Source organism: Corvus hawaiiensis, chromosome 17 (assembly GCF_020740725.1).
Source record: "Corvus hawaiiensis isolate bCorHaw1 chromosome 17, bCorHaw1.pri.cur, whole genome shotgun sequence".
NCBI classification, from domain to species: domain Eukaryota; kingdom Metazoa; phylum Chordata; class Aves; order Passeriformes; family Corvidae; genus Corvus; species Corvus hawaiiensis.
The window spans coordinates 8,742,497-8,756,312 of NC_063229.1; the positions used below are offsets into that span (position 1 = coordinate 8,742,497).

Sequence of the window (13,816 nt, forward strand, 5' to 3'; positions counted from 1 at the left end):
TGCAGATGAAGAAAAATCATTTTTATTGTAAGGAGAAAAAGAAGGGTGTGAATCTGCCTCAAATCCACCTCACCCACAATGCAGCACATCCAAATCCACTTGGAGATTACAAGGCAGGATAGCGTTCACTCTGATCAGTTCAAAGCGTCGCTGTTTGGGAACAAATTGGCTGAGTGTGCACCTGGATTAGGCTGGGGGCTTTTTTGCCTCTTTTTAACAGTATGAAATCACTGAAAACAGCAGAATTCCCTTTTGAAATGGTAAGCCAATCAAGAAGCAGAAGGAGAGCAAAGACAAAGTGTTTACAGCTCATTGCATTCGTCCCTTTTCTCTCTTCCCTTCTCAGAAGGTTTTGTGCAGTTGGTGCAAACTCATGAAATTCCTGAGGGGACCAAACCCCTGCCTGACTGTCTGCTTCCAGCACCTGGAATGTCCCCTCTGTGCTGAGCCATTACCTGGCCTAAACCCCAGTCCAAGCGCAGCTGGGGTGGGCCTGAGGAAGAACCAGGGGGTCAACGTCATCCCTTCATCAGTGAGTGCCATAACGAGTGGTTTGTGGCCATGACAGCCAGAAGAGACACAGGCAAGACCTGGGGCTCCACAGTGTCATCAACATGGCTGATCATCGACATGGCTAATTATCAACATGGCTAATTATTGACATAGCTCACCATTGGCACAGATTATCATTGGCACAGATTACCGTTGGCACAGATAACTCTAGGCTGGACAGAGACACCAAAATCTGAGAAGGCTGAAACGTAGAGCAGAAGAAAGAGTGTTTTCTTGGTTGGGTTTCTCCATTTTCATGTCTATTCTCCACGTACTGAGTTGTTTTCCTCCCTTCCCTCCTCCTCCTTGGGAATCGCCTGCAGGGGGACCTGGAGGGATAGCAGAGTTGAGGTTTTAGGCAGCCCTGTGCTACCCCTGTCACCTCCCACTACCAGGTAGCAGGGTCAGGACTCTTCTCACCCAGCTCAGATACTGGCACCGGCACAACTGGCAGCAGAGCTCTGAGCCAGGTCCCCAGCCAGCAAATCCTCCTTACCCCAGGGTGCTGCCAGCCCCGCGCCTATGGATTGATCCCGGGATCGACACCTGCGGCTGGGGGAGAGACACCCAGGTCAGTGCAATCCCTTCCCGGGTCCCCAGAGCCTGACAGTCCCCTGGTATCCCCCACCACGGGACTGGGCTCGGTGGCTCCTGATGCAGCAGTGGCCTGAGAGCCCCCAGTTTTACGGGCAGAGATGATTTAGTGCCCTCAGGAATACAGCTCTGGGGAAGCTGGGAAGACTTCCAACTCTTCCTTACCTTCCTTATATATTAACTTTCCATGCATATGAAGCTGAAAGTTCTTCCAATCACCTCTGCAAATATTAATTAATCCTCGCAGCATCCTGAGAACCATTATTCACTCTTATTAAGCAAATATTATTAAATCCTTTTATAAGAGGTGAAGTGACTTTTCCGGGGCTGTGCAGGGCGTAAGTAGGAGTGCACAGACTTGCTACTGTATTCCGGACCTGCCACTGCACAGGGACAAAGGTACTCACACCTGAGCTGGAGGCCATCTCTGAGGACCAGGGACCCCAACCACCCCCAGCACTGCTGTGCCCTGTGAGGTACAAGTGCTCCAGGCACAGCACCTGGCAGCTCTGGCTGCATCCCAGAGCCATGAGAACCCTCCCCACTCTTGGCCCCGACCCAGGACTGTGTCCCCCATTGCAGCTGCCCCATTCTGGCTCACAGACACCAGTGGGGATCCCCAGCAGCACTGGGTCCAAACTTACTCTGAAGGAGCCAGTCAATGAAGGTGCTTGGGAATGGGGAATTCTGCAAAGAACCAGGATGTTAGAGCATGTGAATGTGGAGGGAAGGCATCAGTGTGGGGACATGGGATGGAACACAGGATGGAACATGGCTGTACCTGCAGATCCAGCTCCACATAGTGCCCGGCTGTCACTGGCAGCTTGGAGAGAGCAGAGTAGATTTTCCCCAGAAGCCCAAAGGAGATCACACCTGGGGAGAGGGAGAGGCCATGAGGGCTGGGCAGCGCTAGCTGTGGGTCACTGAGCCTGCTGGAGCCTGTGCCCACCCGTAGCATCTGGCAGAGGCTGGGAGAGCATTGTACTGCCCAGCAAGGAGGAAAACCCTTTGTCCTTCCTATAGACCTCAAACTCCATGGAGTTCAAAGGTTCCCATGAAAGCTGCTGCCCCGGAGCTCCCAGGTGCAGATCCCATCACAAGGGAAATGTTGAGGGGGACCGTTCTGCTTTCAGTGAAGCAGCAATTGTGTGCGAGGTTTGACATGAACAGAGCTGGGGAGGGGAAACCCTCTGGCTCTGTGGGGCTGCACCTGGGGGTCCTGGCATAGCCAACTCCTGGCAGCAGCTTGGGTCTAGCTCTGGTTAGGAAAATACCCATAAGAAGAGCAGGGCTGTGGTGTCTGGCAGTGGTGGTGAGCCAGGACCTTGCCACCCACAGCAGCTTTGCCAGCGGAGAAAAGCTGCTCCTGCTCCAGGCAGAGAGACCCCTGCTCCCACAGCTCCAGCTCTCCTGGGGATACCCACTGCCCGTGGAGGTGGCCAGAAACACAAACCCCAAGTGTGACTCTAAAACTTAATAGGGAAAAGAAAATTTAACGACTTACGGTTGAGGAATTGCAGATTAATGTTGATGATGCTGACCCAGACGTTCACTAAGGGGCAGAGCTGCAATGGCAACAAGTGGCACAGTCTTAGTGAGAACAGCGTGGCTGCAGCAGCGCGTTCCCCGGCACCGCTCGAGTTTCACAGATTTAAATCAGGATGGGACAATCATCCTGATTTCATCCTAGGGCATAGTTCTTCCATGGAAAAAGAGCTATATGATTCGTTCAGCTCCCTTCTAAAAATGTTCTACCGAACAAGGTAAAAGATCCTCTAAAGGCCCCCTTTGCTCTAAACGGGGCCGTTGCTTCTTCTCACCCCCACAGGGAGCAGCTGAGTATAAATTACCCCGTAACCTCATGTGATGGAATTGAAATTACTCCTAACAAATAAATTCTGACTGTAAGGAAGATCAAGCAATTTTGTGTAACTCACTTATGGGCTGCAGGCATGTATCTGTGCATGCACAAATATATATATATATGGGTTGTATGTATATTGTCCCTGCCAACGACAGGGGGATTGGAACTAACTAACCTTTGAGGTCCTTTCCAATCCAAACTGTTCTGTGATTCTGCACGCGTGCGTGTGTGTGTGTGTGTAAATCTGCCAGGCAGTTCTGGCAGGAGCACTGATTGGAGCTGAAATGCAGCTTCACAGCAAAGAATCTTCAGACACTCACCAGCGCAGGGACCAGGGACTTAAGAGACTTGTTCAGCAAGCTGCTCACCAGATTGGTGAGGAGGCTGAGGAGGAAAAAGACAGACAAAAATTACCAGGGAAGTTGTCAAAACCCAGGGCTTGACATCAAGACAAAACTGAGCTCCTCTGCACGGCTCAAAACTGAGCTACTCTGTAGAGGAGCCCCCTCTTCTCCGATGTTAAGAGATGCCGCAAGCCCACAGCTCCCCCAGGCTTCACCAGGAATTGCAGATGCTCAGGACTTTGTTATCTGAATCGCAAAGTCTGCTTTTTATGATGTCAATCCATGCCCAGATTTGAGACTGAAGTTCTGCCCCACTGCCAACTTGCAGGAGCTCACCCTTTCCGCAGGTTGACGCTGAAACCACCAAGGATGTGGTTGCAATCCTTAAGCACCAACTTGAGGTCACCGGGGGAGTCCTGGGTCAGGGCAATGTGTGATGTGATGTTTGCTTCTACCGAGGAGCCACTCAGAAACTGAAAAATCCTGAAAAAAAGGAAGTGGCGTGGAGGGTTATGGAGGAAGCCGAAGCAGCACAGGAGAGCAGTGCCTGTGGTGGAACCGCAAGCATGGCCTCGGCTGGGACAGTGCTTCAGTTTTGGGACTTCTCTCAGGCTCCTGGTCCTGTAGCAGATCACAGAACCACAGAATTGTTCAGGTTGGAAAAGACCTCTAAGATCAAGAAGTCCAATCATCAACCCAGCACCACCGCCATGTTCACTAAACCACGGCCTCAAGCACCATATCCACATGTTTTTTGAACACTTCCACAGATGGCGAGTGTCTGTGGAACGAGGACAGCTGGAAATGGTTCCAGAGAGAGTCAGCAGCACAGCCCAGAGCTTTCCTCACCAGCCTCTTGCTCAGTGTTTGGGGGTGTTTGTCGAGCCCCCAGGAGTGTCCCATCCTCCCCAGTGCCCTCAGGTCCCCGTGGCCCCGCTCCCCAGCCTCGCTCACCCTGGAAAGCGGAGCACCAGCTTTGAGTACAGGTTCAGCACAAGCTCAGTCCCACGAAGGACCTTCCATGACACTCGGGCGTTCTCAAGGTTCAATACCTTCAACCTGGGGGTTAACACCGAGGCAAACCCACCTTGAGATGGCAGGATCAGCAGGAGCAGATCCTACAGCCCCATCTCTTCCTGCTCATCATTTGACCTGTGGATATTCCCAGGTAAAAGTGAAGGTGGGGAAGGACCAACTCTCGCTCCACAAACATCCAATCTCAAAGCATGGTCAGGTTTCTCAAGGCTATGTCCTCCTGAGTCTCAGCCATCTCCATGGGTGGACATTCCCCCACCTCCTGTGTTGCCCATGGCTGTGTCACACCACTCCCACAGGCAAGACTTTTCCCATTTCTCGTTGGAATTTCCCCTGTTGCAGATCCTTATGTGAGCTGCGAGCCCAGGACTGGTGGTTTGTATGAGAGGGAAGGTCTGATCCCCTGGACATTATGGGTCACCCTGCAGTGAGCCCCACCACGGAGCTTCTGACTCACCAGGCGTAGCGTGTCATCTTCTGGGAGGCTCCACCACCCAACAGTCCTCCTGCACCCAGAAGTCCTCCTGCTTCACTCAGAAGACCATTGAGTCCAAGCAGACTTCCATTGCCTAGGAGACCTCCTTTTCCAAGCAGCCCTGTGCCAAGCAGACCTGTCTCTCCAAGAAGGCTGTTATTGCCAAGGAGACCATTGCCGAGGAGACCATTGCTGAGGAGACCATTGCCAAGTCCTTCCCCACCAAGGATACCAGTGCCAAGTCCTTCTCCACCAAGGAGGCCTGTTCCAAGGCCTTTCCCACCAAGGATACCAGTGCCAAGTCCTTCTCCACCAAGGAGGCCTGTTCCAAGGCCTTTCCCACCAAGGATGCCTGTGCTGAGCAGCCCGTTGCTGCCAGGTTGTCCTCCTGCAACAGCCAGAACTCTGTTACTCTCTTGTCCCTCACCACCCAGCAACCCTCCTCTCCCAGCCCTCCCCTATGCTAAGCGGACCTTCCTCACCTAGGAGGCCTGTGCCAAGGACCCCACCTCCGCTGGGCTCATTTCCTACACCAAGGAGACCTCCACTTTCTGCTCCACTTGGACTTCCTTTTCCCAGGAGGCCAGTGCCAAGCAGCCCACCTCCACCAAGAGCACCTATGCCAGGCAATCCACTTTTTCCGCCCGTAAGACCAGTGCCAAGCAGACCTGCACCAAAGGAGTCCCAGTTACTGATTGGAATTCCACTCTTGGAAGGATTTCATTGACAGGAAAGATTGGTTTGGCCACGTTAGGGTGCTCTGCTGGTGAGTTCTCACAGGGACCCCTGAGCATCCTTGAACAAAGTTGGGTTCCCCATGGAGATGGGCCTGCCAGGAGGCAGCTCCCCAGGAGGCAGCTCCCTGATGAGCAGAGGGACATGCCACGAGCCCAAAATATCACAGGACTGTGCCATGACTCTGCCTTGGAAACACAGAAAATATCTGAACTCACCACTGCTAGGTTGTGCGGGGTTCAGCAGGTTGAGGAGACCCTGGGAGGGGGGAAGGAGGCCCCCAAGAAAGATGACATACCAGAAGGGTGGCATGTCCTGACACAGCACCTGTGGAAAGACCCACATCAGCCTGAGCACCAGCTCCACATTGGTATCGACAGCCTGGGTACTGGTCCAGCTCTCCATCCTTCATGTGCATGGCCCTGGGGTGTGGGGAGATTCTTCCTGGACATGCAGCCTCCAGACACCATCCCCCTCGTACCAGGATGTCAGCCCAGACCTGCAGCACCCTTTTCCCACTTCTGGGAAGCAGAAGAGGGAGCAGCTGAAGCCCAGTGCCACACTGCTCTGGAGCCATCTATGTCTCCATGCCTGACTGGCCTCCCCCACTGCAGAGCTGGGTGTCTGACGCTGCAGGGAAGTGAAAATGCCATTTTAAGAGAAGAAGAGGGATGGAGGTGAGGCAGGAGGACCTTGTACTGAGAGAGACAGATGGCTTCCAACCACTCTGAAATGGCCCTGAAAGAGGAACGCTCACAGGAGCACAGCCAAATAAAAAATGATGAGTGTCACAGTCATGTCCTTCTGCCTGCTGTGAAGAGCACCCTGTGTTATTAAAGCTCAAAGCACAGCCAGAATCAGACTCACTTTCCCATGGGCAGGTTGTTTGTTTTTCTCATCTTGTTCCACTCAAGCTGTGAAAAGAGTTCGTTTTCCCTCTGTTTGATCTGCCCCCGGCCAAAAGAAAGTACCTTCAAGGACCTTCTGTTCCTGCCCAAGCTGGGCTTCTAGGGGTGACAACGCAGGCTGGGGAGTGTTTGTTTATGCATGGAAAGGTGTTTGCAAAGAAATGAGAAAATGGTCTCTCTGCAGCACTGCTAGGGGTTCCAGCTCTAGGAGCACTTTCCTGGACAGTCCGTGTCCTGGACAGACAGCTCAGCTTGTCCCTCCCGAGAAAAACAATGTACAGGGTGCAGATTGCAGAGCTTCAGCACTGAGAAATAACATTATTTAGGTCAGACTGAACAACTTCTTTATCTCTTCCAGATACTTTTAAAAAATCCCTCTATGACAGTTCTTGGCACAATTAAATTAGACTTTAATTCACTCGACTGTCTTTTACATTTTCCCTTTGATCAGCACGTAATGATGCACAGCTCCTGTAGCTGCGATTATTGAACAGGGGAGAAGGAGAGAGGCTCGAGCAGCTTCTATTGAAAATCGTGTCAAATAAAATCAGTGGGATTTGTTGGAGGGGCTCTGAAAGACGTGTGCAGCATTGCAAAAGGGTACCAAAATGGATGTCAGGGCTCTTAGAAGAGCTCTTAGAGAGAATACGTGACCAAGCAGGCACCTATCTCTGCAGTTATTAACAATATCTACCAGGGTGCTGCTCCTCGGTCACACACATTTCAGTGAGCCGAGCATCTTGCACATGCAGAAAAGCATGTCTGGCTTTGCAGATAAACACTTATTTTACACTAACCGAGATGAGGTCTGGAGAGCTGAAAATTGCTCTGAATTCTGGTCACCAAGATCACGAAAAAACTCCCAGTTCTTTCTGCCAGCTTAGTCATTATCACAAACTTAACAACAACAGGAATGAACGTGGAATTTAACAAGCAAGAGCTCTGCTAGCTTTAAAAATTAATTTTCATAAATGATTAAATGCAGCTACAAAAATCAAAGGAAAGCATCATTAAAATCCCTGCTTTCCAAGCCGGGTTACACTGTGCTGTAGGTCGCCTGATGGAGCCAGCACAGTGGCTACGGTCCTTCAGTGCCACTTACCTGGACCCTTTGATGTCGAGGTGGAGCTCCCATGGTCATGGCTGCTGGCAGCTGCTTTTATATACCCGAGCTGCAGGAATGAGGAAAGCCAAGGAAAGGATGGAGCAGGGACAATTCCCTTTCACGGGCTGTGAAGTGTGACCCCTGCACCAGCCTGACCCTGACCACCACACCTTGCAGGGCTGGGCTGTGGCCAGCAGCACCCAGCCAGCCCAGCAGCTCCCCCCTCACTCTGGCTGTGGTGCCCACCAGCTCTGGGGAGAGTCCCAGGGTTGCTTCAGGACAGCTCGGCACCATCGTATGGAGCAGAATGAGTCCAAGGACAGTGAGAGGTGAGCAGTTACCTCCCAACGAGTTAATTGCATACAGAAACATCACAAATTGCAAAACAAATGAAAGAGTGTGTGGGTTTGTGGCACACCGTCTGCTCTTAGAAAACTGCCTGTGCCCCAGAGGCAAGCAGGAGCTGGTTGTGCATCCAAGAAAGATCTCCACAGTTTAAAGGATACTTGAGAGACAACAGATAAAACAGGGAAATAAATACAGAGAGGAAAGGAAAAGTAACATCAAAGATGACAGAAAAATCTGATGCTGATGTTCCAGGTGTGTTTCAGGGTGGATCTGGACTGGACCAGGGCAAGACAGACTCACAAGCAGTGATGCAGCTGTCCCAGCTACTCCCTCTCACCCCAGGAGCAACAGGTGGCTTTAGAGCCTTAATTAGCAGAAGTTTCATGTGGTTCATGCAGAGTTCAGTGGCGCTGCTGGGTGATTTCCCCCCTGGGTCCCTAAGTGCTCCAAGGACAAAGCCCCAGTAAATCCCAGGGCAGGTGACGGTGTGATGGGTGCTCAACACAAACAAGATACCCCACAGCTTTGGGTCCCAGCCTTGAAGAGTCTGACATGTTTGGGTCTGACACAGCATTTGCTGGCAGAGCTGTGCACCCCCTGAGCTGGGGGTGGACAAAAGGGACTGCAGCCTTCCCACCTGGAGTCTGTCCTGAGCCCAGGGGTTTCACCAGAGCTGGCCATGCCTACAGGCTTGAACACCTGCTGTGGCTGCAGAGAGGGCTGGACTTCATTGAACCTGAGCACAAGAATGTAAAGTACACCCACACCCTTCCGAGCACCCACAAAAGAGTCCAAAACACAATGTTCCATGGAAAAAACACATGTGCTCAATCTGCTCAAGCAATGCAGGCAGGATGCAACATCTACAGGGATAAGACCAAGCTGCTGCTGTGCCGTGTTGGGTATGGAGAGACACTCACTGGGACCCTCGGGCAGGTGAAGTCAATGTTCAGCAGCCTGGGGAGGGGAACCCCCTCTCCCAGCATACATGTGGGACACAAGCCAGCCCAGCACAGTGTCATGGGGCAGGAGGTGACTGCTGAACTTCTGCCTGGGTCTCAGTCCCAAACTCCATCCCCTCTATGTGCAGCCCCCTCAAGGAAGTGTCTCATGGTCAAACAAAGAGGTCAGGGCTGGGGTGGCTCCTCCAGCCGCTGGCCAGGCTGCAGCCCAGCCATGCCACACTGGGTGCAGGTCCCATCTATGGGGAAACTGGCCTGTGGCGAGGGGAAGCTGCAGAAGGAATTTCTGCATGAGTTGTGCCTTCATACACACGATGTTCAGAAGGCAGAGGGACATCACCTGGCTGGATCACCATCACCTCTGCTGTAGCTGTGAGCTGGATCACACCTGCATTGTTCTTTAGGGTCACCACAGGTGCTTTGGGGACTGCAATTTCCATCAGCAATTCATGTGGCTTAGGCTATGCCTGGAGAACCTGCCAACATCCAAAAATGGAAAGTTTCTGCCGGTGGGAGCACAAACAGTGACCAGGAGCTGCAGAGCATGTTGCCCGTTGATGCAGGAATTGCACAGTGCTGCCCTCCAGGACAGGTCTGATCCTGAATTCCTGCAACCCAGCACAGCTCTGTCTCACCTGAGGAAGTTCACCGAGAGGCCCAGTGGGAGGAGTTGGTGTCCACTGTGGGTGGCAAGGGTGGGTGGCATGGGGTCCCATTGGGGTTTGGGGACAGTCTCTGGCTTTCCTAGTGGGTAGTCCACCAGGCCTCTGGCCACACACGCAATGACAGCCTGGAGTCACAGGAGAAGTAAACACAAGTCAAAACGTTTGCAATATTTGCCTTTACGGTCAACTTCATCTTCCCTCACTGTGAAATGGCTGCACGCACGGCCTCGCCAAGTCAAGCCCCGTGACACTTCCTTCTCCAAAAGTTTGTGAAACCTAAAACCTGCTGTGCTCTCCCATGACAGAGGTGAGAGCAAGGCATGGAGCCAGGACCTCTGCCAGCTTCCACAGCCCCCTGCCCAGGTGTACATGGCTGAAGGAGACCTTGATGTACCCAAGGGAAATATCCCAAGCCCTGTGCACCGATGGAAGGCGAAGATGCAGGACTCATGTTCAAATCCACCTCAAGGAACTGGCCAGTTGCCAGGGGAAGGCTGGACCTGGTGTACTGGATGCAGCCCAGCAAATCCAGGGGCACCAGTGCTGGGGAAAGAGGGAGGGAGTCAGCGATTCCTTGTCGGACTTGACTGCAAATCCCCCCCTCCCCTGCCTGGAGCTCTGTTTCATCCAGAAGAGCCCTGGGTTTCAGGTAGGCCCTGGGCAGGGAGCTACTGGGGACCCCTGCTCCTGGCACTGGGCAAATCTGGGGCCAGGGTGGAGCAGAGGAGGGAAGGGTGTCCCTCAGCTGGAGTGGGTGACACATGGCCCAAGGCAGGACAAGGTGTGGGACCCACCGTGTGCTCCCAGCTGGTCACTGACTAATCCCAGGGCAATGTCAAGCACTGGGCAGAGCTGCAGGAGTTGGGGAGGGGCAGTGATAATCCACATTCGGAGCCAGAGAAGGGACACACAGCCCTGCTTGGCTCTGCCAGGCTTTCCCTGGGCATGGGAGCACTGGACACCTGGAATGGCAGCCCTGCTGATGACTCCACCAGCTCTGGGTCTGGCCCTGGGCACCTGGCCCTTCCTCAGAGGAGTTGGGGTTGGGGCTGGGACCCAGGAGCCCGTGGGGGATGGCTAGAAAGACCCTGGGGCTTTCAGGAGGAGGAGAGATTCCATTAGTCCGTAGCACAGTCCAGGGCCTCCTTAGAAACTCTCAGCACTTGGGCAGACCTTGCATTGGGAAGGAGGGAGAAGCTCCTCCCAAGCTGATGGAGACATGGAATGTGTCCCCCACTAATCCCAAGCCACTGGGTGGGTGGATGCAGCAGCCCTGGGACAGTGGCTGTGCTCCTGCTCCAGGCACTGGTGACGCCACAGGGAGCTGCACCACAACCCTTCAGACTCATTGCTATTTCCCGGAACGTTTTATTTTTCTGATTTACCAGATTAGGAAGAAGCCTGTTCAGGATACTTGCCAATAAATTATCCACAATTGGGAGCAGACTGTGGAAAACTAAAGGAGCACCATGAAAACAACCTGCTGCAAAGTAAATGGGTCTTGTTAAACAATTCCCTGTGAATAGCGTGGAGCACAGACCTCCTGGAGCAAGGCAATTGCAGCAGCAGAGTGAATCGTTTCTGCTTGGATTTTGCATGAGATAACTGTAATTTGCATCCCAAAATAGCCAGTGGGAAATTTATTGCTGCCTTTTATCTACTAGTGTATAGTCTCCTTAAATGAGCAGAGAAAATCTCAGCCTGAGTGGTTCCTACAATACGTGCTCACGTCTCAGAAGACCCCACACCATGTCCATTAAAATGACCCCTGAACGTGGCACACAGGGCAGAATTGTGCCCTGGGACCTGTGGGACAGCACATCACTCACTGTGGCTGTGTGAGGGGCACACAGACACCAGCACCACCGGCCCTGTGGCGTGGCTGGTGAGTGGCTGTCACCTGCAGGGACGGTGGGATGGAGCGGTGTAACATGCCCTCACACATTTGCTGTTCACAGGGTGTGGGCTGGGGCTGGCAGAGCTTGATGGCGAGGTGGCTTATGCCAGCAGGGGAGGACATCTGCATCACTCATCCTCTCAGGAGTCTGATTTTAATGCCGCCAAACAGCTGCAGCACCAGCCCCAGCCTCACCCACCTCTTGCCATTGAGGGCCACTCGAGTGTAGGGGTTGAGGTAAGCACCAATGCCGGGCAGGACCTGCACGGACGCCCTGCGTCAGCTCCACGATCCTCAGCCTCCAGGGACAGCAAGAGGGACATTACAAGTGGCAGCTCTACGCCCAACTGGGCTCCGCAGCTAACACAGCCATGCTCAGGAGGTGGGAGAGTCAGAGGCCAGTTAGACCAGAAATTATAAAAGACACCAAGTTTTCTCAGTTATTTTCCTGTTTAATTTGCTTTCCAGTTTTATCAGGAGGTCGGTTCTTTTGCCCTGCTATTCCTTCTGCTTCTGCTGGGCTTGCAGCGGAGTCAGGCGGGCGGGCTGCAGCCGGGAGCGGCGGCTCGGCAGCCGCGGCCAGCGCGCAACTCGCGCACCCTCTACGGGCAAACGCCCCCGCACTGCCGCCAGCCCGGCCCTTCCCCGGCCGGCTCAGGAGCCTCTTCTGCCCCACAAACCTGCACGACTTCCCAGCAGCCGTCAGATCCCACACGGAGCTTTCTTCTTTTAAGAGTCTGGCCAGTTGAAATTTTAATTACATAAACAAAACTACTCCAGGATCAGTTTGGAGGGGGAAGGTTTGCTCACAAGCATCGTGCTCTTCCCTTTCCACATACAATTGCTCTCCCTTCCCTGATCATGGGTGCTGGTATGAGGGTGTCAATCCCAAAGGACCCCCTTGGCTCCTGTTTTCCAGAGTGGCACTGGTGACTCACCATCACTCAAAACTCCTTTACTGAGCCTGAGGATGGCATCTCTTGCCTGGCTCCCTGCTGGGGTCAGCAGGATGCACAGGAGGGCAGTGCAATGGTGGCATCGTGTCTGCTGCTGGACTGGGAAAGCTGTAGGTGCTGGCAGGACCTGGGGAACAACAACAGGGAGAGTGGAGATAGGCTGGGCTGAGATCAAGGGCTGTCAGGTATTTCGAGATGGGTGACAACTTTTCAGTGAATAGAAAACACGAGCTTTAGGAGAACGGAAACCATTCACGAGTTAGAGCCACACTGGGCCAATGGATCTGGGAACACACAGTGGGGAGAGGGGGAGTCGATCCATCCATCCACAGGGAGGTTTCCAGCCAGCTCCTGCCCACCCCAGCCCCTGTTTGCTTATTCCTATTTATGGTCACCCCCTAAATCCTTTCCATCCCTGGGCACTGTGACACCATTCATACACTGTGAAATGATTCCTCGTAACCTACAGCCCAACCTGAGCCCCCCTCACCCTGAGGTGAGTGTGAAAATTAAGGCTGAAATCATATCAGTGACTCACATTGGCCTTTCTTATTAAAATGGCTCATTTTAACCTTATAATGATAAAATTAACCAGAACCTCAAAAGGATACCACTACACAAAACCTCCTGAAATTTTCATGTTAAACGAATGGATTTTAAGAAGAGGGTTTTCATTTTGCTATAGCAACCTTCTTTTCTGATTTTTCAGACTAGTCACTAAATATAAACTAGAATTACTCACCTGCATTCCTACTATTGTTGGGTTTATTCCCATGGTTTTTCTTGGCTCACCAGGGTGTATCATAAGGTTTGGGGGTAAAACAGGGGCTCTGTCCCCCCAAGCTCACAGTACCTTGTGCCACTATTTGGATTCCTTTTCTTTACCTGACCTCATCCTGAATTTCAAGCCTGGCTTTGCTCAGCTCCTGGTCAAGGTGAGACCTTATGCTGCTCTGTGGGCACCTCTGCTTTCACCCACACAGCAGACCCTTATGCAGTGATGGTGCTGCAGGAAATGTGGAAAGGTGCCTAAATTTTCAAAGCTGGTGGATTGAGGGTGTAAAGCACCATTTGTGGGTTTCGTATATTCCATTATGAATAAAGACTTGTAAACCAGGGAAAAGCATTGAGCAACAGGTTACTGGACAGCCAGTATCAGGTAGCACTGTTACCCAAGAACCCAGGGATAAAGGGAAGAAATTGCTGCCTGAGACTGTGGCTGCACTGACCTGAAAGAGCCGTGCTGGGAAATCAGCTTCTTCCACAGAAATGCCTGCTGACACTTGCACGTGGGCTGGCACACACAGCTTACCACATCAGGGGGAAATTCTTAAATTTCCAGCAAGTGCATGGGGAGGCTTTGGAAAAGTGCCAGG

At 52.6% G+C, this 13,816-nt stretch overlaps 1 protein-coding gene across 4 annotated transcripts; it reads right to left on the minus strand.

The window, feature by feature from the left end:
• On the minus strand, positions 1–7,858 carry LOC125334693 (BPI fold-containing family B member 4-like). 4 transcript variants are annotated; one of them, XM_048321805.1, is made up of 13 exons: positions 7,610–7,858; positions 5,818–5,926; positions 5,338–5,532; positions 5,208–5,252; positions 4,847–5,147; positions 4,309–4,413; positions 3,691–3,837; positions 3,331–3,394; positions 2,651–2,711; positions 1,928–2,019; positions 1,791–1,833; positions 1,049–1,104; positions 1–881 (listed from the first exon to the last, which is right to left on the minus strand). In XM_048321805.1, the coding sequence occupies exons 1-12, from the start codon at positions 7,646–7,648 to the stop codon at positions 1,073–1,075; spliced, it is 1,233 nt and encodes a 410-aa protein (XP_048177762.1). In that variant the 5' UTR covers positions 7,649–7,858; the 3' UTR covers positions 1–881; positions 1,049–1,072. The 4 variants fall into 4 exon arrangements, with proteins under 4 accessions (XP_048177762.1, XP_048177760.1, XP_048177761.1 ...); XM_048321803.1 differs by having other exon boundaries at positions 4,847–5,252; XM_048321804.1 differs by having other exon boundaries at positions 4,847–5,252; positions 5,347–5,532; positions 7,610–7,856.
• Positions 7,859–13,816: the final 5,958 nt, after the last annotated feature.